The 25,725-nt window shown below is 38.3% G+C and overlaps 1 protein-coding gene across 2 annotated transcripts in view; it reads left to right on the top strand.

Moving 5' to 3' along the window:
• Positions 1–25,725, top strand: part of COMMD10 (COMM domain containing 10) — a 114,385-nt gene that overhangs the window by 3,265 nt on the left and 85,395 nt on the right. For both annotated transcript variants that reach the window (XM_074166230.1, XM_074166228.1), the window contains exons 4-5: positions 1,826–1,981; positions 23,084–23,194. In XM_074166230.1, coding sequence (XP_074022331.1) covers positions 1,826–1,981; positions 23,084–23,194 — 267 coding nt within the window. The remainder of the gene's footprint in view (positions 1–1,825; positions 1,982–23,083; positions 23,195–25,725) is intronic.

Below are 25,725 nucleotides of genomic sequence, written 5' to 3'. Positions count from 1 at the left end.
CAAAAGTCAAATTAAAAAAGAATTAGCGAAGACATCTATCTGTAGTATACTATGTATGCTTTGGGGACATGATTCTACTGCTTTTGTTTGCATGTATTCCTGATTTGGCTTGGACTCATTGCATTTGTGGAGTGAGTTTCCAGCTAATGTAAATATAGGTGGTGGAAGCGATCTCTGCGTGACTCCAAGAGAAGTGTTGATAGTTAAGAGATACAGTCTTTCCTCTTATTCGTTGTAAGCAAGCCAGCCATGCATTTTTAATTGCTGTAAGGAAAATATTAGATAGCATTATTGAGCACTACTTAAGTTACATGAAGTGTCAGTTATGGAAAATTTTCACACAGAGAAGCATCTGTACTTAGGTGAACATCTGATGTAGCTCTAGCATCTGAATGAATAGGTGACTGCATAGTGTACAGCTAAATATCTTGTAAACAGAGAAGTTTTTCTGATTTTACAGTCTACCACTACTCAGGCTGTGAAGCCAATGTATTACCTGGTAAATATGATAACTTTCTTAGAAAATATCCATTTCATGCAAGTATACCAAGTGTAGTCTGTGTAGAGGGCATGCATACTGATGGTCTGTTGCGGGATTTGAATCTTGTCCTTTCTTACACGTGTCAGTGTATGATTATTTCATTTAGTTAACACATTCCACAGCATTAGAAAGAAAACAAACAAACAATCCTCCCCATAACTCCTATCCACCAAAAAATCAAAATGAAACCTGAGGTCATATCCAGAATCTTCTGGATTTTTGAATTTTCATCTCAGCCAAACAGCAAACTTAACTGTTTTATTGCCTGGTGACACTGCTTAGTTTCACAGAATTATTGAATGGTTAGAGTTGGAAAGGACCTTATTATCTAGTTCCAGCCTCCCTCCCATGGGCAGGTATGCCTCCCACTAAACCAGGTTGTTCAAAGCCCCATTCAGCTTGGTCTTGAACACCGGCAGGGATGGGGCACCCACAACTTCTCTGGGCATTTATATTGTAATTATTGAAGATGAACAGAGAAAACAATCCAGTCTCCTTTAGGACTTGCTAGTTTTGCATTTAAAAAGAAAAGAAAGGGAAGGTTATTAATATCCACCCAAAAAGGGTCACAGATGGAATACGTGTTGTATGAGGACTCTTGTGTTCCCACTGATAGCTACACTTCTTAGAGTAGCTGCTTGTTCTGTCAGAGCATAACTTTTTTAACAGCCCTTTGGTCTATGGACACATTATAGAGAGTAAGACTGCTGCATGGTCTTTGCATGTGTTATTTCTTTTTTCTTTTTTTTTCCCTGCCCTGGTGCTGATGAAGTCCTGTTTTGAAAGTGGAGACCAATGTACTATATAGAGTGTTTACAACAAAAATTGATGCTAATAGGGAGGTAATATCTAACTCACCTTTTTTGGAAAACTGTTCCTGTCTCTTTAGAATATTGTCTCATAGTTCAGGCTTGCTTGAGCAGTATGAGTTTGGATAAGTTGTCCTTTCTTCATGGTCACAGTTGACTTCAAAACCTATTTTTTTTCCAGTAATATCTGCTTTGGCATTATGTACAATGGAAGCGTAGACTTATATACAGGCATTTTTTTCATAGTTTGTCTCTCTTGAGAAGTCATTTGTAATTTTGCATTTTGAGATAGAAAAGTGTAACTATCTCAATTGTATCTTCTCAGTCAGAGGGTTAAGATGAACAGGATGCTTGTAGTCCCACAGTAGAGTTGCAAGTAAAAATCTTGTGTGAGCATGGTGACCATCTGTGGTAGAATATATCTGGCACAACTGGTAGAACAGTACTCAACAGCCATTATTTTTCCACTTAACAGGCAGTCTATCATAATTTGAAGCCTGCTTCATTGCAACAGCAGCTGCAAATCATTCACCTGGATCAAGACAAAGCTGAAGCATTTGCCAGTGCATGGGCAGCTGCAGGTCAAGATACAATAGAAAAGTTCAGGCAGAGGGTTTTGACCCCTCAGAAGGTAATGTGTTTTTTTGTTTTTTTTTTTTTCTGAAGATAGAATACAGCTGTGTAGGATTGTTTTAAAGTAATGAGTTTAAACTAAGCTACAGAGTTTGTGACAGGCCAAGGTACAGGAAAATAAAAAGGGTAATTACTAGGTAGTAGATAAATGTGATCAGGGCAGTGGAGTTCCATTGTCCTAAAGAGATGTTACACATTAGCTGAGCCGCTCTAACTGTTCAAACCTGACTGTGTGTGCACTGTTAGCAATGTAAAGTAATGCAACCTACAAACCATTTGGAGATATTTGTGAACATGCTTTACAGTAGATCAATGATAAAATGTGCTCATGAACACTTGTAATGGATTAGCTCATGTGTTTAGCTCATCAGCCTGTTGATTCTCTGTACTTGAAGTGTATCTGAGCTCCTGACATCTTTAATTTTGTTAGCTGGTTGGATGGTCCATTTTGTGAGATAATTACTACAATTTTGAGATAATTTTCTATAATGGTGTGATAATCTTGCTTCATATGTGCCTGTTACCAGTTAAAACTTTGGTACACACTGTGGAAGTCTCATTGTATCTTTAGGCATAGATGTCTACATCTATAAGAAGGTATAATAACATCATAGCATCTTGAATCATTTAGATTGGAATAGACCCTTATGATCATTGAGTCCAACCATCAGCCTAACACTGTTGAGTCCACCGCTAAACCATGTCCCTCAGCACCATGTCTACCCGCCTTTTAAATACCTCCAGGGATGATGATTCCACCACTTCCCTAGGCAACCTGTTCCAATGCTTGACAACCCTTTTGGTGAAGTAATTCTTCCTAATGTCCAATCTAAACCTCCACTGGTGCAGCTTGAGGCTGTTTCCTCTCAACCTTCTGTTGATGCATAATAAGCCTTCAACTGCATAAGATGTATGTAGAACACATCAGTGTCAGCAAGGATCGAATAGTTCAAAAAAATTGTGGAATAGTGATTCGATTATTCTTGCTTTATTTTTATCACTGCTATATATATTGTTGATATGAGATTCACTTTGTTACTTTATGATTTAGTTATTAAAATATACATAGAAGATAAATTTTACACATAAGGTACGCACCATACACTGACAGAAATAGAACAACATAATTTATACCAGCAGGTTTACATCTAAATAAACCTAGAATTTTATTTATGTGTAAAACACACATTTTGAGAAGACAAGATATGTCTATGGAACAGACTAAAGATATTCAGAATCATTGGTGATTTTTCCAAAGTATTTAAAGTTAATACTTTGAAAAACTGGGGAATTTTAGACACAAAACTTGTAGAATTTTGATGAGCAAAATTGTAGTAATTCATGAACCTAACCAAGTAAATGACTGATAATGTAAGCATGCAAAAAAAATTTGAGTTGGACAAGATATTTTGGGCTTCTGTCCTTTTGAGAAAATATTTACCAGTGGCAAGCATACAAGTCCCAAAGTGTAAATGGTCAGTGATACAGTAAGTATAAATGCAGGTATGGCTGTCTATTGAAGAAGGTGAGTAATTTGAAAACCAAGTGAAGTCACAAAAGGTTATAAGGCTAACTTTTCAGAATAGAGTATATGTGTGCAGGACGGAAGGCAATCCTGAAGACAGCTTACAAAGCAGCTGTTCGAGATTTTTTTTTCAGACAGGCTATGCAGTAATACGTATTTTACTGCTGGGTCTGCAGCTTATGAAAAACTCATAAAAACACCTTTGACCCTTTTTTATTTGGAGGTTATGTCATACATGCCTGTGGTCCTTCTGTGACCTGGTTTGGGGATGACATTGTTTTGTTTCTTGTCTGCAGTTTTGTGAGCCCTGCAACATAAAATGCTTCTGGTATGTGTTACAGTTTTGGAGATTCTTTGTGACTTCAGCACCATCTCATATAATGGAATGGCATTTTGCTAGTATCTTACATCCCATATAAAGCAGTTTTAAACTGTCATTTGTAATTAAGATTGCAGAAAAGCAACTGCAAAAATATCACAGTGCAATTAACTTGTTTTTTATCATGGAAGCAGGTTTAAATACAGATATGTGCTTCTACATATGCTTAAATCATCATTTTCACTTCCCCCTTTCTTTTTCGTTTCCTAGCCCAGATGAAAAATCGAGTATCAGTTGACTGTGAGTTTAGATCTTAAGGTGTAATTTGAGTTTGAACTTGAATTTATGTTCTCTGTTTGTTTTGAAAACCTCTGAAGTCTTAATCCTGTAGATTCTAGTTAAGTGAAAAAATCAAAGTTCACAAGAACTTCCCCCTAACCCAAGAGATTAAGTTCACAAACCTAATAGCTAAATAAAGTATTTATTTGGCAAACAATGCACATGGAGACAAAATATTTTAAAAATTGCGTCGGATAATGGAAGAAGAACTTGCCATCTCCTTATAATCTTACAAATCTCCTTGTAATGTCTTATGAGTGCAGTAGATGACTGCATGACCCTTCCATTGTTTCCTTCTATATTCTATAGTAATTGCATATCAACACATATTTACTGTACTATCTTTCTGTACCTTGAGAAATAGAGGGCAAAATATTTTCTTATTTGTGGTACATTGTTGTAGTAGCCAACTTGCTGTAAACATTCATCAACATCTCTTGAATTAAAGTTAAAAAAAAGTTAGAATTCTGAAAAATACTTGGATTATAGTGGTAGCTTTTTAGATTAGATTTTCAATTCAGGTATTGTGATTGATCTAAATATTAACTTTCTTTGTTTACAAAAATGTATTGAATTAGTAATACTGTGTGCAACATGTATACAGGGGTATAACATGTAAAACAAGTGCTCCTATAAAGGTGCCCTCTGTATAGGTACTTCTTTATATGGCTGCATAAGAGTTCCTGCTTTGCACTGTGCACTTCTCTCACAGAAGCAATATTAGGTACAGAAAAAGAATTTGACATTTCTGTTGTCATAATTGCAGCAACACAATCACAGAATGATTGGGGTTGGAAGGAGACTCTGGAGATCATCTGGACCAACACCACTGCTCAACCAGGGCCATCTAGAGCCAAGTTGCCCAGGACAATGTGCAGGTGGCTTTTGAATGTCTGAGGATGAAGATTCCACCACCTCCCTGGGCAACCTGTACCAGTGCTTGGTCACCCTCAAAGTGCAGAAGTGTTTTCCTGTGTTCAGGCAGAGCCTCCTGTGTTTCGGTTTGTGCCCATTGCCTCTTGTGCAGTCAGTGGGAACCACTGAAAAGCGTTCAGTCTTCTCTATACCCTCCCTTCAGGTATTTATATACATTGATGGTCCTTTTCTTCTCCAGGCTGAAAAGTCCCATCTCTCTGAGCCCTTCCTCACAGGAGAGATGCTCCAGTACCTTAATCTTTTTGGTCCTTTGGACTCTCTCCAGTATGTCCATATCTCTCTTGTACTGGGGAGCCCAGAACCAGTTATAGTTCTTCAGGTGTGGCCTCACCAGTGCTGAGTAGAGGGAAAGGATCACCTCCCTCAGCCTGCTGGCAGTACTCCTAATGCAGCCCAGGATACCATTAGCCTTCATTGCTGCAAGGACACATTGCTGGCTCATGTTCAGCTTGGTGTCCAACAGGATCATCAGGTCTTTTTTCACAAAACTGCTTTCCAGCTGGATAACACCCAGCATGTACTGATGCTTGGGATTGTTCCTCACCGGGCGCAGGACTTTTGCACTTGCCCTTGTTGAACTTCCTGAGATTCCTGTCAGCCCATTTCTCCAACCTCTCCAGGTCCATTGCGGTGGCAGCACAACCCTCTGGTGTATCAGCCACTCCTCACAGTTTTGTGTCACCTGCAAACTCATTGATGGTACACTCTGCCCAACCATTCAGATCATTAATGAAGATGTTGACTAGGACTGGAGCCCATACTGACCCCAGGGGTACCTTGCAAATTACTGACCTCCAACTAAACTTTTTTTCTTCTCATCACCACCCTCTGGGCCTGGCCCTTAGCCAGCTTTCAGCCCTCCTTTCTGTCTGCATCATCAGCATACATCAAGAGCTTGTCTTTGAGGATCTCATGTAACACAGTGTCAAAGACCTCCATGGAGTCATGGTAGACCCTAGCCATTGCTCTCACCTTGTCTACCAAGCCGGTCATTTCATTGTAGAAGTTTATTAAGTTGGTCAAGTGTCACTTACCCATTGTGAATCTATGCTGACTACTCCAAGTCACCTTGTTCTTCACATGCCTGGAAATGGTTTCTAGGATTAGTTGTTCCATCATCATCCCAGGGACTAGGGTGAGGCTGACCAGCCTTTGGTTCCCTGAGTCCTCCTTTCTGCCGTTCTTGAAGAAAGGGAAGTGGTATGTGTTGACGTTTTTCAAAAACAGTATATCCATTATCTTTTGATTTTAACGTATATCCCCTTTTTCATTATGAGAAATACTAAAAAAGAGCATGGTCTTTCTTATTTTTTATTTTAAACTACATATTCTATGATTTCTCTCTCTCATTCCATGGAATTTTCTGCTTGTCATCCTTCATGTTATCTGTGTCTGACATATTTCTTCTATATGAAGAAGGAGTAGGGAAGTGGTCATGCCTCTGTACTCGGCACTGGTGAGTCCTCACCTCGAGTACTGTGTTCAGTTCTGGGCCCCTTGCTATAAGAGGGACATTGAAGTGCTGGAGCATGTCCAGAGGAGAGCCACCAAGCTGGTGAGGGGTTTAGAGAAAGAGTCATGTGAGGAGAGGCTGAGGGAACTGGCTGTGTTTAGTTTGGAGAAGAGGAGGCTGAGGAGAGACCTCATTGCCCTCTACAACTACCTGAAAGGAGGGTGTAGAGAAGTGAGTGTTGGCCTCTTCTCCCAAGGGAATAATGGCAGGACTAGAGGAAATGGTCTGAAGTTGCGGAAGGGGAGGTTTAGATTAGATATTAGGAAGAATTACTTTACTGAGAGAGTGGTCAGGCACTGGAACAGCCTGCCCAGGGAAGTGGTTGAGTCACCATCCCTGGAGGTATTTAAGAAACGTGTAGATGTGCACTTCAGGACATGCTCTAGTGGCCGAGATTATAGGGGTTTTTTGTGTGTGTATGTTGGACTTGGTGATCTCAGAGGTCCTTTCTAACCATGATGATTCTGTGATTCTATATTTTGGAAAAAACTAATGTGAATCGAGAATGATACACGCTTGCCTGGAATATTAATATTTCATGTGGTGGCTTTGTAATTAAGGTCTCCCTCAGGGGTCTGGACTGGGCCCAGCACTACTTCATCAATGTCATAGTGGGATCGAGAGTGCCCTCAGCAAGTTTGTGGATAACACCATGCTGAGTGGCATGGTTGACACACCTGAGGGAAGGGATGCCATCCAGAGGGACCTGAACAGGCTTGAGGAGTGGGCCCATGTGAACCTCATGAGATTCAACGAGGCAAAGGGTAAGGTCCTGAACCTGGGTCAGGGCAACCCCTGAAATGGTATCAATAGAGACGGGGGAATGAAAGGATTGAGAGCAACCCTGCTGAGAAGGACTTGGGCATAGTGGTGGGTTGAAAAATTGGATGTGAGCTGGCACTGTGCGCTTGCTGCCCAGAAAGCCAATTACATCCTGGGCTGCATCAAAAGAACCATGGCCAACCAGTTGAGGGAGGTGATTCTACCCCTCTACTGCACTGTGGTGAGACCCCCCTGGAGTACTGCATCCAGCTCTGGAGCCCTCAGTACAGGAAAGACCTGGACCTGTTGGAGCAGGTCCAGAGGAGGGCTGTGAAAATGATGCAGGGGCTGGAATATCTCTCCTGTGAGGACAGGCTGAGAGAGTTGGGGTTGTTCAGCCCGGAGAAGACTCGGGGGAGACCTTCCTGTGGCCTTTCAGTACTTAAAGGGGGCTACTAAGGAAGATGGAGAGAGACTTTTTACCAGGGCCTGTAGTGGCAGGACAAGGGATGATGTTTTTAAACCGAAGGAGGGTAGATTTAGGTTGGACATAAGGGGAAAAAAAAATTTTTACTAGGAGGTTGGTGAGGCGCTGGAACAGGTTACCAAAAGAATTTGTGGATGCCCCATCATTGGAAGTGTTCAAGGTCAGGTTGGATGGGGCTTTGAGCCATGTGATCTAGTGACAGATGTTCCTGCCAATGAAAGGGGGTTGAACTAGATGATCTTCAAAGGTCCCTTCCAACCCAAACAATTATATGATTCTATGAATACAGGTATGTTTTTTTCTTTCATACTCTTTTAGAAATACATACAGGCTTGTTTGTTTGTCACTGCATATTTGGTAGGGACTTTTACTGACCTATTTAGGCAGTGTGCAGGACTACATATTAGTTTAGAATTCAGACTACGTATGAATATTTCATGCTTTCACTTACCATATGCTTTTCTGTACAATTATCAACTCTGAATTTTCTTTATGATGGCTTTAGTGGGTATCTGCATGGGACTGCTTATCTGGATTTGACTGCAGAATCACTCATTGTTAGTATTACTGAGGTCCTGGTAGTTCTGAACCAGCATGAGACGGTGTTCAGGGAAACTGAGCAGGACAGAGTTTGCAATGTAACTAAGAAAGATCTAATTGGAATTTTATCTTTGTTTTAAAGTGTTTTACTAAAGTCCAAGTGGCAAAATAATTCTGAGTCTCTCATGGCATCTGGTACTTAGAAGTTTTCTCTTTTGGAAGTGCTGTAATGCTGTCACTGAGTCTTATTTTTGTAGTATACACAAGGAAGACCAGGGAGTAGTCGTTCATTTCTGTTCTAAGAAAACAAAAAATGGTAAACAGTTTTCTTTTTTTGTTTGGAGGTATGATTTGCACATTAGGCAAAAATTGAAACCTTTGGGCAAGTTGAAGGAAGAACTGAGGATTGATTAACTTATGGCCAAAACTAGTCAGTAGCTGACTGTCCAGGATTATTCTTTCATAATATTACTAATTATTTTGGCTCATCACTGTTATTGAGAGACTAGGCCTCTGCATCTTTTAGCTTGCAGCAGTGCTTATATTTGGACTCCAGACTGCTAGTTATTACGGGAAGTAATTTCTTACAGATATTTTGCTTGTATGAACATGTTATTTCTCTTAAGCCAGATTTGCTTCCTGCCTGCAAACTGCAACTTAGTGAAAACTAGTCTCTTGGATTCTCAGTCTGTCAGTTCTACGCAATATATGTAGGTGGTAATGCACTGGCTGATAGCTTCATTAGGATGACAAGCCAAATTGAGTTTGTTAGAGAAACAGAACAAGTATTTCCCAGAATGCTGATTAGGTAAAGTTTTCTGTAGCATATTGAACACTACTTCTAATTGTTAGAGAAAAAATGTTCTTTTGAGCATAGATCTTCAAAGTTTTTTTGGTGTAGACCACTTAGTTGTCAGGATGTCATTGTATTGAGAAATAATAAAAACTGTAGAGTTAAACTAAAGCTGTACTTTTTAGTACTATTTATTTTCTCACTTCATCTTTTCTTTTTTCTTCACTGAACTATAGGCAGTCTTCAGCTGCACAGGGTTATTAATTATATATATTGTCCTGTTGCATTAATTGGTTCTTTGAATCTTTACTCCTATGGCAGTCCCTTTATTATATTATTTCTGCTGTATAATACAGTCCTAGTCAATTAGAATGATGGTATTCGTATCAGTTTTTTCTTTGAATGTGTTCTTAATTTGGCTTCTAGAATGGCAGGTCAGTGATAATAGTCTGATATAAATCTGATCCAGTTTTTAAGTCTGCTTGGTAATATATCAGTTTAGAAATCAGGACACATTGATCAGATTAAAATGTATTTTTTTTTTTCTCTCTGTGAAGAAGAGCTGGCTTTTTAGTAGGCTTCACTCTGAATTCTCACGGCAATTTTTTATTAATTCTCTTGCTTTTCTCGCCCTCTCCTTCCCCCTCCTCCTATGTTATGTTCTCTGTATGATTTTTGGTACTCTGTTTTAAAGGCAGGTCAAGCTAAATGCCTCATAGCTTTCTTGTTTTGGAAAACTACTCATGGTATCTTTAAGAGACATATATATAACAAAAAATGTGTCCTGTGTTGCCAAGCAGGAGAAGATTTTTATAGCCTTCAGATGGCATTACTTAATATAATGATGTGTGGGAATGCCAACTAGTGAAATTACGTACCTAAAATTCTTGACGAAGCTGTCAATTCTGTATCTTGACTGGCTGTTTGAAGCCATATGAGAAAAACTCTAAAAGTATTTTTCTCAGAAACTGGTCTTCTTGCTAAGAGGTGTATATGTAACATGAATATGCTCAGTTCCCTCTGCTAAACACTGGCAAATCTACAAAAATACTTTGAAACACGTGCATCCTATGGTGGTTATGACATAAAAAAAAGAGAATTGGCATGCTATGTGTGTCATGGGGGAAAAAAATTCTTTCAGATACCGGAAGAAATGCAAAATAAGGATGAATACAGCTCAAAGAGAATCTTTTAGTTACTTGATAGTGTCTGATCCACTAGTCATACTTACAGTGATAAACAGAGGTCACAAAGACTGTGTTGTCCCATCGGGCATTGTCACAATAGATTATGAACCAACTTGCATTATATGATGCCATCACAGACAGTGGCAAAAAGAATGCAAGTGATGAAACATATAGTAAAGAAACAGTTTTATAACTACTGAGATTTATTTTAATAGCCAGCTACAGCACAACTGAGTGTTTCATCTTTCACTTGCCCAGCTTTGTTAGTAGGTATTTTAATTGTTTAGAGTTTTTACATACTACTTCTTGAGGACTTTTTAATGAGTTTCTTCCTACCTTTCTTACCCTCTTCCATCTTCTACCAAGAAAGTGTAAATGATAAAGGTTGAAAGAAGATACATTTTGAGAATGTTTAAAAACATCTGCAACATCTGTTCTGTTCCTACATGCAAAATAACATCTTTTAAGGTACTCTAATAAAAAAGTACCATGCTTATCTTGTTTAGCTCCCTGTGTAATACAAACCATAATTTTTCTTCAGTGTGTAAAAGAGCTTTTGAAACAGGGGTCTGGTTGTGATTCCAAGGCTTGAAATGACAGGTAATTTCTGGGGTATTTTTTATGATTAATAAAAACTTGTGCCTTATCTCTAATTAAAAATCTGTCTAACTTTGTCTTCCCACCATTGGATCTTGCTATATATTCTTCTGCTAGATAAAAGAGCCAGTCAGCCTTGTGTTTTCTATGCAAGTGCTCATAGACTGGTGCATATTTTTACTGCAACTCTGTACTTACAAATTTCCTAGAGGAAGAAAGAGCACAACAATAACTTTACCTTTTGCACAAAGCACATCCCTAAATACTGGGGTTATGGAAACTTGAATGCTCTTTCTAATTTTTGATATACAGTCCCTTTCTGTTTGCTTTCAAGCCAGCTGCTTATCAGTTAAAATACATGTAAAGATGAAAACCTTCAGTAACTTCAATTAGGGAAAAGTCTTTTGAAGTTTTTGCTTTTTAGCACTAGTCTAGCTCTACCAATTTCATGTCATGTTATTTCTTTTGTTTCCTCCCTTTTGAAGTACACTGGTACTTTTTAGTATGTGTCTTTTCCTTTTTTAAATTCAAAGACTAAAGATGTGAGGGCTTTTGGTTTGGATATTGAACAAAGAAGTCTGAAAATATTACTTTTTCTAGCATATGTGCTAAGCAAGGTTTGCTGAAGAGAAATATGACTTTATCCTTGCAGACAAAAATGGGAAGTCAGAGGAAATTAACCCTTCAGGAGAGAGACAACCTTGGATGAAGAATCTAGTTCATCTTGCATCTTCACCGAATAAGATGGCTTTAGGTACATAACGTGTGCAGATTTTCCTTTTAGAGTTAAATCTCAGTCTCTTTTTCTGTTTTCTGTACTGAAATTCAATATTCAAAATCGTCTGAGAGGTAGCTGAGGTACTGGCTTTTTTTGACTTGCTCCTCTTGCTTTTTCTAGTGTTAATTACAAGCTGAAACTCCCAGTTTACAAAGTTGAAATACTCGCTGCTCCTCTTTGTTTTTTATTTTCTCCTGCCTCCTATAGTTACTGATATCATTAGGGAAAGTTATGGCAAGTGATCTGGGAGCTTCACAGCAAACATAATGCGTGACCTGTGGCTCTCTTCAGTGCCACTCTATCCCGCTCACTTGGTTTAACCACTCATTTGGGTCTTTGGCCCAACCTATCTTAAGTCTGTTGGGCTTACAGTGCCTTCTTTTGAGACTAAGATGGAAAGCTGCATAAATAGATTCTATAAATATATTCCTTTTGTTTTTTTAACTTGTCAGAATTTTTTTCCTTTGGGAACTGTGTTGTATTTGGTCAATCTTTTTACAGGATTCTGGTGCTTCACTTTGCAGCCTTCTCACCAATCCAGCCTTTTCCTTGTTGTTACGTTGCAACTAGCACTATTTCTAGTTCGAGACAATCATAGCATGTGGTACTACTTCAGAGCCTACAAGATTATTCTTGTCTGCTGCTGAAAAACATAGTTGCTGCTTTCCATTTTGTTTTGTTTGTCTCTTTGCTGATGGTCTTGCTATATCTGCCAGATTAAGGAAGACACAGATTCAACATTGCATGCTAGTATTGTGACTAGATAGGTAAGATCCATCCAGTGATTCTTACTTTCTTATGACTACATGACTGAGATACATTGGAAGACTATCATTAAAGTTGCAAAGTCCAGTCTTAAAATTTAATAAGAGGCACTGTAGCTGGCTGTGCAACCTCTGCTTAACTTGGCTGTGCATACGTGTTATGACTGTCTTTAACTCTCATGCTTTTTTAAAAAAAACCAACCACTATTATCCTGACTTTATTTTATGAATGGGTGGATGTATGTAAAGCTTTATTGATAGTTACATACCACTTTTGTGGTGCCTGCTCTGCACCTTGGGTTTAATTTGAAGATTTGCCTAGTACTGAGAGTACTGAAGATGCTGGTCATTCAATTTGTGACTCACATCTCTGTATAAAAATTGAATATTACAGATCTTAAATCTGCCATTGAAGAGTACTTTTCACTGAAACCAAAAAATGCCTCAGTGATCCATTTAGGCAAAATGGGGATACTGAATTGTATTGAAGTTGAATATGTTTGTACAGACTTTTGAAATTCTGGATACTGCCAGGTTTTTCCGTTGCTGTTCAAAATGTGGTAGAGGACTGTGGTCAGAAACTTTATGCAAACAGTGTTTAAATCCAACTGTTTCAATGCAGACTTCCTCACCCATGGAGCTGTTGTTACAGTGAGGCGTGATGAAAATCTGCAACATCCAGACCTTCCTTCAAAGATATACAAGCCACCTTAATACAGCTGAAGTCAGTAGCAACAATATAGAATAGAAAACCGGGTGTTTATGCAGTTATCTCCCCTGCCCCCAGTGCTGGAGTTTTCCCACCAGTAGGAAACTGATGTTTGATCTGGGGCTTATCTTAAAGGAAACACTCTCTTCCTGATTACAGAATACTTCTGTGATGAAGACCGTACCTGTGATGATTGGCAAATCATGCCTGTCACTCATTGCCTTCTGCTTAAAAATGTGCACTTTTTTTGTCTGTTTTAATATTTATTTGCTATATTGCATACACTTTTGGCTTATCCTGCTGCTGTCTGCTCTGCGCTAACATTCTTTTCTTAAGCAGACAGGGAGAGTTTTTGAAGTTCAGTCAGATATGTTTTGTCATCTTTCCCTTGGCCTCTTACCTAAATTCTTTTCATCATCACAGCAGGCAGAATTGACATTTTCATGTCTAATTTGTAGTTTTGATTCTGCAATGCTGAGTGTGCTGATGGAGAGCAGAGTTGTCATCTTAGGCTGTCAGTTTTAGAGAGTACACTTAATGGTTTGCTCTAGTTTTACGTTGGTGTGATTCACGGGTCTGAAGTTAAGAGTAGTGCGTTGTAGACCAGCGCTTTTCTTAACGTGCGATACAACTTTGATCCTCTCTCCATACAAAACAGATAGTTATTTTATTAAAACCACAGATGTGTTGCAGTACTTTCTTAAATGAAAGGTATTCATTTATGTAACTATGACTTAGTACATTTTGTCTAATTTGATTGTTGAAACATCACAGAATCACAGAATCATCATGGTTGGAAAGGACCTCTGAGATCACCAAATCCAACCATACACACACAAAAAACCCCTACAATCTTGGCCACTAGAGCATGTCCTGAAGTGCACATCTACACGTTTCTTAAATACCCCCAGGGATGGTGACTCAACCACTTCCCTGGGCAGGCTGTTCCAGTGCCTGACCAGTCTTTCAGTAAAGTAATTCTTCCTAATATCTAATCTAAACCTCCCCTGCTGCAACTTCAGAGCGTTTCAAAGATGAGGGGAGGAGACCCCCAAACTTTAAAATGTGAGTATTCTGACTTTCTTTTTCTACAGTTAAATGAGGAGTACTTGGTCTTCAGTGTAGGAACTGTGGGAATTACTTTTTCGATAATTAAAGTGAGTGAAAGGATAGCCATACTCATTTTCCTGTAGGTTTTTTGTTAGAAAAGCTGAAATAAGTGTCTTGTAACTGAAAGATCTGCAATAGAAAAATGTGTATGTTACAGATTACTTATTTCCTCAAAATATTTTGTTAGTTAGAAAACATTCTTAAATTTTTTGTGTCAGTGTGATATATACTATTGTAATAATGAGAAAAAGATTTGCTGAAGATGTCTTTCATATCCCATTATCTCACACTTCACTTCTCATAACAGCTTCAATGAGAGTAATACTGCAGACATCTTAAATTACACAAACAGCTCTTTCAGATTGTTCCAGGAAATGTTTTCATCTTTAAAATTGGACTATTCTGCTGAAATGAGAGGGGACAATAGCTGAAATAAGTGAGTTAGTATTTGAGTTAAAAAGACAAAATTCTGATTTCACTTGCTAAAACAGGATTTAATTTTTCTCTCTCTACAGTTTTTCCCTTTGGGGCAGGATATGTTCTTTCCTAAGGTGTATGTGGGCAGAGAGATTGAGTTGTTAATTTTCCCCGTTACTGCAAGCAGCCACATCTTACAGTATACTTCCTGAAGTTGTCAGGCTCCCTCTTTAAATTATCTGAGGTTTTTTTTTCACACTGGTGGTATTCAAGGGTAGTTCTTGAATCTTATTTCTCTAGCTATCATAAATCTACTTCCTGAAGAATGGACGGAAGGCTGAGTTCTTGTTCCCCTATTATGCACTCTCTTACAGTGTTTGTTACTTTTAATAGATAGACTTCTCTGTATATATAGGCTTCTACTATAATAGTAGGAGTTTTAGACTTTGGAATCTTAGGTTATCAATATTTAATTTAGACTGTGAACTAGAGTAGCCTTTTAACTGAGTGCTCCAGCGTTAATCTAGTAAAGCTGAACTTACTTCCAAGAGCAGTCGCTGTGTGTAGGTAACCCGATAACAGTGCTCTTACAGATATACCACATCTGGTAGAAATGGATGGAGGAGAGTGGTGTTCTGAAAAATAGTGCGGTTATACTTGCACATTACTTTGTTTTTTTTACAGAAAAAGCTTTATAGAAACAAGCATAGGTTTGTTTGGTTTTTTTTTTCTCAGGATATGAAAGGTGTAAACTTGTGTGCAGTATCATTGAAGTTATCACAAATACCAGATCATTTTGAACTGAATGGCCTCTGAAAATAAGGACTGAAGTATTTGAAAATCAAATGGGTGGGCTTATATACTGCTGGAGCATGAAGCTAATTTCTGTATTACTGTAAGCATCCTACTTCAGTTTGTTAGGCTTAGGCCTAACAGAAGAGTATTTTCCGTGGTACCTGTAAAGAATGAGTCAGGAAGAAGTTCCTTTGGCATTCTATTTCTATTATGCAGTTTTTTTAAAAGCCTCACAAAAATTAAATCAGTTACACTGCTTCAGCCTGTCCTCAAATTAATCAGACTGCCTGTGAAGGAAGGAATTATAGATGCACTTAAACTGCCCTGAAATGGCTCTTTGAGTATTGACTGAGTCAGGAGACTCAGATGTTAGTTCTCAGCTCTGCAAGCCCAAACCAGCATTCTGTGCCATAGGAACCTGCCTGCAACCAAGAACAAGGATGTCCATATTAATCAAGTCCTATGGCACCACCAGTACCACAAGTGGTAGTATTGTTAGAAGCATGCAGTTGTGTGCCAAGATTTGAATTTTCAGAAGGGATGTCAAGATTTATTTTCTGCTGTGCTCAAGTTAAAGTCACTAGGGGCCAGTTCAGCTGAACTGATACGTGCATTATGAACTAGATGAATAAGATTTAGTATCATAGCATAATTTCCTTAGTACATGTTCTTCTTCTTAATATTCACAACATGTGGCGTAGTTATTCTAAAGGTTACTCTTACTGGGTTTTAATTCTGACTGTGGTCCACAAGCTCAGTTTGCTTTAAAATTCTCATCACTCAGGTTGGAAAGCTTCAACAGTCCCTTAGCAACTTCAGGGTAATGAAAACCTTTTGCTCTCTAAAAAGGCACATGTTGTTGGAGGGGTTTGTTGCTTTTTAAAAGAAGTCGTCCAAACAGACAAACTAAACCGCAACCCATTGACAATGGGAGAAATACCCAATTGAAACAATGCAATCGAAGGATTCTATTATTATATAGTTAATTTTCAAACATTACCAGAGTAGCAGTAATGTTGCTGCTTTTTTTACCGATTACCTTTTGGCAATACTGAAAACATTTGTTGTAGTAATAGCGGTAGACTTCAGAAATTGCATATGCTATTTTGCGTATGCTGTGTGTTCCTTTTCCACTGGGAATTCTGTTTTTCTCATTTTTAGACTTTAACATGAAACTAATTCTGACAATTCTTTTTCTTGTTCTTTGCTAAATGCTAATCAACGTTTCTCTCCCTCCCTGTAGAAATGCATACAGTCATTTGTTTATCTGAAAGTCTAATAATGGATGTGCCAGGATCTTCATAATCTTTCCTGTAGTCGGTTTATCTATAGTTGCTTGTTAAATCATATTTAATCTACAATGCTGATTAATTGCATTTGCCCACACATTCTGAATCATGTATCTGTTCTGAATATATTATAATTATTCTCTTATGAACTGAAGACTATGGTTGTATGTTTTAGTATTACATAGAGGTGAAGTGCATAATATTTTATTCTATTTAGAGAAAGCCAGGTGTTCTGAAAGCAGCAAATCTTGTCAAGAGAACAGAGTGCAAGAATCTGAATGAAATATTTAGATCTTCATAATACGTTAAATTTGAGCTGTAAAGTGACTGGCTGTTTTGTAACTGTATAAATGTCTGGTGGTTATAAAAACCTCAGTCATACTGATTTTATGTGTCCAATCAGTATTTCCATACTATAATTCTTGCAGGTTCAGTGCTTTATGTACTCATTGTTACTCTTACTTTCTCTGAGGTCAATGCTTACAGCACTTTCTAAGAGACAAATAGATGCCAGATAATGGATTACCCACAGAGGAGAAATAGTGGTTTGCATGGTACTATGGCATCCTGCTTGCATTGCGGTAAGAAGTAAGCTGTTTGTGCCATATCAGTGAATTCTGAAGGCAGTAATACTGATTTTCTATACTTCCTGTAATGCTTTGTCATGATATTAGATGACCTTCTGAAGGCTTCACCTTCTAGAAGTAGGTAATTTATATGAAAATTCCAGTTTTCCTTTTAAAATTAAAACAAGCTTCCAGTCTTCATGGGTGTGGAGACAGACAGGACATGTGATCTCAGTGTATCACTCAAATCCAAAATAAAAAATATATCCCCTTTCCCTGCTTCTATACTGACTGAGTATTTAAACCCCTTTTTCCATCTCCTTCCTTAAAAATGCTGGACCCTCCTCCAGAATGTTTGAACAGCTGAAGTTGGAAATATTGGGGAAGACATTTTAGCTGCTTACATATTTTCTGAATTCTGTTCCACTTTTAGATTTCCCTTTTTTCCCCACAATATTCTCACTTATTTTCGTCTTCTAAAATTAAGGTCCTTGCCAACATTTTTTTCAGTGTGAGTTTCTCAGTCACTTTGACTTTGTTCTTGGTCCTCAGGTTGGAGGCCTACAACATGCCTGTTCTGGACATCCAGTCTGCCTTCAGTCTCAAAGTCGTAATCCTTAATTTTTGAGTCTTAGACCGGTTCTCGTATAGCTAAGGTGAAGGGCTGAGGCCAGTGGTATGAGGTTCAACAAGGCCAAGTTCCCGGTCCTGCACTTGGGTCACACCAACCCCACGCAGCGCTACAGGCTTGGGGAAGAGTGGCTGGAGAGCTGCCCAGTGGAAAAGGACCTGGGGGTTTTGGTTGACAGCTGGCTGAATGTGAGCTGGCACTGGGCCCAGGTGGCCAAGAAGGCCAACAGCCTTGTGGCTTGTATTACAAACAGTGTGGAGAGTAGGATTAGGGAAGTGATCGTCCCCCTGTACTTGGCACTGGTGAGGCCTCACCTCAAGTACTGTGTCCAGTTTTGGGCACCTCACTGCAAGAAAGGCATTGAGTTGCTGGAGCATGTTCAGACAAGAGCAAGAAAGCTGGTGAGGGGTCTGGAGCACAAGTCTTAGGAGGAGCGGGTGAGGGAGCTGGGGTTGTTTAGTCTGGAGAAAAAGAGGCTGAGGGGAGACCTTCTTGCTCTCTACAACTACCTGAAAGGAGGTTGCAGTGAGGCAGGGGTCAGTCTCTTCTCCCAAGTAATAAGCGATAGGACAAGAGGAAATGGCCTCAAGTTGCGTCAGGGGAGGTTTAGGATGGATAATAGGAAGAAATTCTTCACCAAAAAGCTTGTCAAACATTGGAACAGGCTGCCCAGGGAAGTGGTTGAGTCACCATCCCTGGAGGTATTTAAGACTTGTAGGTGTTGGTGCTTAGGAACATGGTTTAGTGATGGTTTGGGCAGTGTTAGGTTGATGGTTGGACTTGATGATCTTAAAGATCCCTTCCAACCTAGACAATTCTATGATTGTTTTCTCCTTGATCTTTTTAGCCTGAATTTCTTTGCCAAGGAACATATATTTGATTTCTTGTTAAAGAGCGTAAGATACATATCTCTATGTAGTTGAAAGAGTATTTTGATATTTTTTTTCACAACTAATATAGAGACTTGTCACATTTATCTGATTTCTTGAATTTCTTCTCAGTTTTGGTTTAATTTTTAGTAATGTTTATGGGCAGTCAAAACTGAAAGTAAGGATTTGTGGTGAAAACATGCTGGAAAGAGACAACAGTATGTAAAAACACAATGGGCTGTAAGTGATGAAGGAAATGGTGGATTTCATGGATGTTAATTTTGGCTACATGAAATCCTTTATTTGCTTGGAGATTGTGCTGAAAATTTTTATCAGATAAGCTGTGAAAGCTGACTTGACATTCAGTGCACGTGGGTGTTTTGCAGAGGGTGACTTTCACCCAAACATTTTACCATAGTTAAGTTAGATTGCTGATGATCCTGTCCTAATACGTAAAATACTACGCTCTGGTATTTAGTATGGAAAGTAATCTGGTGGGCAGGAGAGGGGGCTTGAGTTGGAAGCTCCCATGTCTTACACTGGAGGAGAATGTGGGTATCACAGACTCCATAGATGGACTGGAGATGATGTATTTATGTACTTGTAAAGGTGTTAGTGACCTACAGATGAAGGGCCAGATCCTCTCACATTAGGGGAACTGGCAGCTCTCTAGTGTGGATCTGTACAAGCATGGATGGCTGCTGGGAAGCGCTACGTTTGCAGGGGTTACAGAGTTGGTTTAGCAGGTATAGCACCTTGTCTGTTTTACAGCTAGTACTGAGCTGGGAGTGCTGGGAGGGAGAAGTGCATAGGTTCTTCCATGCCTGTTAGTCCTGGCTGTTGTGGTATCCTCTTCAGAAGCCTGTGTGGAACAAAATGGACATGGGAACTGAGGATTACAGGGGTTACTGAAAGCTTCATCATATCTTGTTGCCCTGAATCATTTGCTGTCATTGGAGCAGTTCTGAAGCATTTTCATACGTGCTTACTATTGGTTTTATTTAGTATCTGTGTTTTTTCCTTCCCATGTTTTCCAGCTTGCATCTGTTTTTTGTTTTCTAAACATAACTCTGAGGTTAAATAAGTGCCAGAGATACCAGTGAGAACTTACAGTGCTAAAGGTACATTTTCAACCGTGTTTATTGTTGCAGTGACAAGGTAGCTTGCACATTTTCTAAACTCCTGATAAGAAATTGTAAAAAGAAGCTAAAGGTCCACAGTAACAAAACCACAGCTTTATTTTCATGCTCGTTATGGAGAAATACTTCCCACCCTTCCCAGTAAGTGCTTTTCAGGTAATAGAAGTGTCAATGTTATCACAGATTCTGACATCATACAGTCTCTCCCAATGTTTTGTTTTCTGTAACAAGTTTTATATCAGAAGTGAAAATAATCTTATAGTCCTTTCATTTTTGAAAAAATTGGTCCTAAATTATGTACCGCTTTGTGGCTACCAAATACTGTGTCTTGACAAAAATGCCATGCAGAAAGTTGTCACCACTCTCAAAAGGTTAATTGATATTTCAGGGTGTTGAATGTCTTCTAAGTAAACACAACCATAGCCAAATGCATGTTATATTTTTCTTTCAAGAAAATAAATACTCAGACTGTTTTGAAGCCTTAGGCACCATGCTATTTGTTAATCAAAACTTGTTCTCATAAAACTATATTTAAAACAGGAAAGATACATGAATCATACAGGAAAACGAAGTAATGTTAAGGTAAAGCAATATAAAAAAAGAGTTATGGCTGCTGTTCAGCTATAAACTCAGGCCAGTGTGCTGCCACATATATTGTATTTGTTCTGAGCCCTCTGCAATATTCCTGGATAGATGTGTATTAAAAGTGAAGTAGAAGACATAAATTTGAATTTTTTTACTTTTGATGTTTTGTTCTTCATGCTACGCACAGTACACTGTTTAATGGCTTTAGAAAAGTCTTAAAAGTCAGGTGTCCTAGGACACTGTTGTTGTTTTTTAATCCTGGATAAGCTGCTACCTGGTCTAAGGTTTGGTTTCCATACTACTATAATAAACTGTTTAAGTAACTGATGGAAAGTCCTTTCTAAATTGATGGTCTTGAACCTTAGTGACTGCAGCATGAAGAACCATTGCATTCCAGAGCTTGCTCACTCTCTGTGTTTGACCTTAGTGGTTTTGTGTTTTATCAAACTAGGTAGTACTGTTTCCTGTTGCCTGCTTTTGGCTGCTCCTACCACTTGCACATAAGTCAGCATTTGGGTCCTTGATCATAATAAATTTTCATATATTTCTTTAACTGAACTGAACATCTTTCTTATCTAAAACGTAAAGTAAGGCAAGATCTTCATGCTCCTGAGAGAAACAGAGGTAATTTCTTTACTTAATTTTATTGAAGTTTGTGGCAAGAAAAATGTTTTCCAGCTGTGTCATTCTGGTGTAATTTCTTGGAAGATTCCAGATACTGGCCAGCACAGGGGTTTAGCAGACTTGTCTATTAGTGTGATGGACTTGAGGATATCCACAAAATCCACTTTGGATTGTGCTGTATTTTGGGTGGGATGGGCAGTGCCCTATTATTTTCATCAACCAAGATGTAATTAGGTTAGAGGAAATCAAAATGATTAAATTATGATTAAAAATTAATCTGCTTTTAGAATTTCTAAAACTTGTCTTGTGACTTTGTTTCATAGGTTGTGGGCTATGGCTGCCACAAAGTGAGCTGGACCAGATTTGCAGCATTTTGGCTGTGCATGTTTGTGTTGTATGCACGCTTTCGTTGATTTGACTAATTATAAACTTGCTTATTTTTACCACAGAGTGAAACCTGAATAGGGGCATTTATTGCAGAGCAGCTGACAGACTGCAGGTGGACCTGCTGACTTCTTCCTACTGTCTTGTTCCTGTAGCTGTACACAAAGTCAGCCTGAGACTGTCTGTGTCTTTCTGTCAACTTTGTTTGGCCTTGGCTAAACTCGCTAACCATCTTGAAAAGGCAGTGGTGGTTAATAGGTCGTGATACATAATTTGCCTTTCGGTATGCTTACTCATACGGCTTTCAGTGTTTGTTACATAATTGGTATAAAATCGATGCAATATACAAAGAAACGCGATATAACATACGGTAATGTGTAAATGTAAATGGTAGAGCTGCAATAAGTTTTGGAAGCTCTGTCTTTGAGCTGTGCCTGTGGAAGATGTTTCTGCCCCTTGTTCTCCTCTTCAGAGATTGCTGTGGTTGTAGGAGGCAGGGCTTGTATTGGCTTCTCTGCTCTTCACAGTACAGTGCCTCTGGGATGGCTCTCAGCAGTTGATGATTTTAGCTGAGTTTTTGGACTGGTAAGAGATTACCCAAGATGTAGCACGCTTTCACTTTTATGAAGTCAGCCACAATATTTACTAGCAGAGGGGAGACACTAGATTAAAAAGAATTTGTATGCAGATTAACTTGCCAGATGGTAAGACTTTATATTTCTACTTTTCTTTATTCAAGAAGGCCAGGTAGGTCATTTTGTGAAAGACTTGTAGTTCTGTTCTTGCATGCTTCATTTATGCATGAAGTGTAGCTTGATAATGTTTGAATATCATTTTAGATTAATGATTAAAATGCAATTTGAAATGTATTTTTGTGTAACTTCCTATTAAAAATTCTGTTGCTCGCATGCTTAACTGGTTTTTGGCTTTTCAGTAGTAACAATCTAAAAAGCAGCACAGAATTATTTTTTGTCATTAACATCTGTGTATGGTAGAACACACATGAGTAGATCTGTTGATTAAGAAATTACCATTTTTATCTGGTTTACCATTTATTGGTAATTTTTTTCTTTTTCCTAAAATTAAAATAAATATGAAATAAAGTTGAATCCACAACTTTGCAGATAAACTTCCACAAGGAGGGGGAAACTACCTTATTTTGGATCCTTAGTTGTATTTTATGGGTTGGTTCCAGCAGATCAGAGGCATATGAAGTTTCTTTATTTTGGGTGGTCACAGGCAGTTTGAACTGATAAATTTGGCAAGAGAGAAGCAAATCTGTTTTGAAGTCCAGGAGGATTTGCAGATTGTGCGTTGTATAAAAATGCGTAACATTTGTAGAGCCTGACATCATGTTCACTGATACAGACCATTCACAATATTGAAAGTTGACCTGAGTGCTTCTGTACCGTCTGATTGTAATCTAAATTTGTGTTTTATAGCTTGAAACAATTGGATGGCAGCTGAATCTTCAAATGGCAGAGTCCATGCAAGCGAAACTGAAGTCTCCTCGGGCTGTGCTAGAGCTGGGAGTGAGCAATGAAGATTCAAAGGTAAGAAATACACGCCTGGCAGAGTTGGAATGAGTTGTGGTGGTGGCCTTATGTTCCAAGTTCTGAGGCATCAGTTGGAGCTCTTGATCACTGTTAGTCTCGCCACTGTTTTCATTTATATATTTCATAATATTATAGTAAGCACTTGGAATTGTGAAGTACTGATGTAACAGAATACATACTAGGTAGACCAAGCGCTACCAAGAGAAATATGGAACATGGTTGTTTTAGATCACTAAAATACTTTTGTAGATAATTTATTTTTATCACATAGCATGTGATTGGTACTTCTTATACTTTTAGTGCCTAGTAGCTTGCAGCTTTCTACCATGTGTGTGGTTATGTAAGATAGTACTCATCACTTCCAACCTTTCTGTATTAGTGATGTATTTACGTGAATGATGACATAGTATTCGAGGCCACAGAGAGCCAATATTTGGAAGTTTTTAAGCTAAAGTCTTAAGTTCAAGGATTTTAGTGACTGGTGGTGGTTCAGTGCCAAAACCCACTAATGACCTTAATTTTTTATTCATAAAATCTGTATTTTTTGTTAGCTAGTATGTTTTAAATTAAACACATGAATTGCTTTTAACCTTATCTTGCTAATGGAAATTGCAGTCTTTACTTCTGTGGTGTCTGTCAGAATGTTTATCTATGGAAAAAGTCAGTACAAAAGATTTGAGGGGAAAAATCAGAACTCGGCTTTAGCAGTACATTTAAATCACAGTAATTTTACTAATGTGAGTGGAATTTCTGATTTATAGTAGAATAAAAGAGCATACACAGCTTATGTTTGTGCTTCTCACCAGGACTTGCAGCAGTTATTTTTTTTTTTTTTTCAGCAGTTCACTGCAGTCTGTATTTTTTAAATGCAAATACAGGAACCAGACAATATTTTATGTCCAGGCTGCATTGGGCAGCACTGCATACAGATTCAGTTCTGTGGCAAAACGATTTTAAAACAAATGAGGAAAAAGTGTCACTTTCACATGAAACGGAAAGTTCGTCTGTGTCTGGACAAAGGAACTGAAAGTTCCTTTACAAACAGATTTCAGCAAATGGATTATTTTTTTTATTGTTTCCTCTCTTTCTTATTGTGGGTATAATTAGATACCAAGTTCAGAACTATTTTGCAATAATTAGTAGTATAGAATAGACTTGTAACTGGCATTTACATGGAATAGGGCAACAAGAAAAACATACTGATGCTCGCATACTGCAGACACTAAAATTTAAAAATCTTGAGTCAGTCTGCAGGTTTTTTCACTGAGTGATTACATTCTAGTATAGAATAGGTTTAAGATTGGCTAATATAGGTTTATATACTGACAGAAGTGTTGGAACGTAATTTTTGTGCTGTATTTTGCATCTTCATGATCTTTGTGCACCAAGTATTATATGAAAATCTTAGATACTAGGTAATTCTTTTTTTCTCCCCAAACTTATGTGTGTACCTTTTACACAGAAATTTGGCATGAAGTTAGCGTATATATTCTTAATGATTGTCTTCATTTCTCACAAAACTTCATTTCTTTTTTTTTTTAATAATTCATGGATATAACATTTTTTTCAGGAAAGACAAAAGCTGTTACAGAGGAGCTTTTGTGAGCTGGCTCAGTAGGGGGCAGTAGTGCTCTTTGTCACACTGGCTCTTTGAATGCTTTTTTGAAATCCTACTCGGAATCAATTCTTAAGTCAGTCGTTGTAGGAAGTGTTAAGTGTTTACATTTCTAATCTGTATATAACAATAGAAGTTTGTCTTGCTCATCTACAAAACTAAAGTCTGTTAATAAGAAAACCCATACTGAGCAAGGCAAATGACATTGGCTGTTGCTTCCACTTTTGTTAACTAAAAGTAATCGTACTAATACATTAATGTTTACTACAGCTCACTCCACTTAAAGATCACTTAAACACTTCTTTGTCAGAAGTTGACATTTAAAATTAGTGTTCAAATTATCTTTCCAGGAGACGTAATCAGAAAACCTGTGGATATGAGTGTTATTTAGATTTATGAAATAAAGAGTCAGAGGATCTGCTATATGCTATATAAATATTTATAGAGTATATTTTGTCAGCTTCAGATGAAATGCGGAGTCCCATAGGTATTATGCCATCAAAATTTAAAAGTAAGGTGGTCTTTGGTTCTTTCATGTGATTCAAGCTGCTAGTGACATTTGCAATGCCCAGGAAATAACACTGCTTCTGACTAGTAATTCTGATCAGATCCCATGATTTTTAATAAACTTTTTTTTATTGGGCTTTGTAAAAAATTGCTGTTTGCTTATATGCAGACTTTATGCTTGATTTGGATCTAACAAGTATTCTGCATATGCTGTGAAAAATTTTTCACCATGGGGGTGGTTAAGTATGGGAATGAGTTACTTAGAGAGGTTGCAGAGTTGCCAGCCTTGGAGATACTCAGGAATCAGTGGGATGAGTCCCTGAGCATCGTGACCGAGGCATGAAGTTTGGAGTTAGCCTTTCTGCGAGCAGGGAGTGGATCAGGTGGGCTGCTCACCCCTGCCTTC

The sequence above is a fragment of the Numenius arquata genome, chromosome Z (assembly GCF_964106895.1).
Source record: "Numenius arquata chromosome Z, bNumArq3.hap1.1, whole genome shotgun sequence".
Classification (NCBI taxonomy): Eukaryota; Metazoa; Chordata; class Aves; order Charadriiformes; family Scolopacidae; genus Numenius; species Numenius arquata.
The sequence above is the reverse complement of the archived record's forward strand: the minus strand, read 5'-3'. Positions and strand labels throughout refer to the sequence as shown.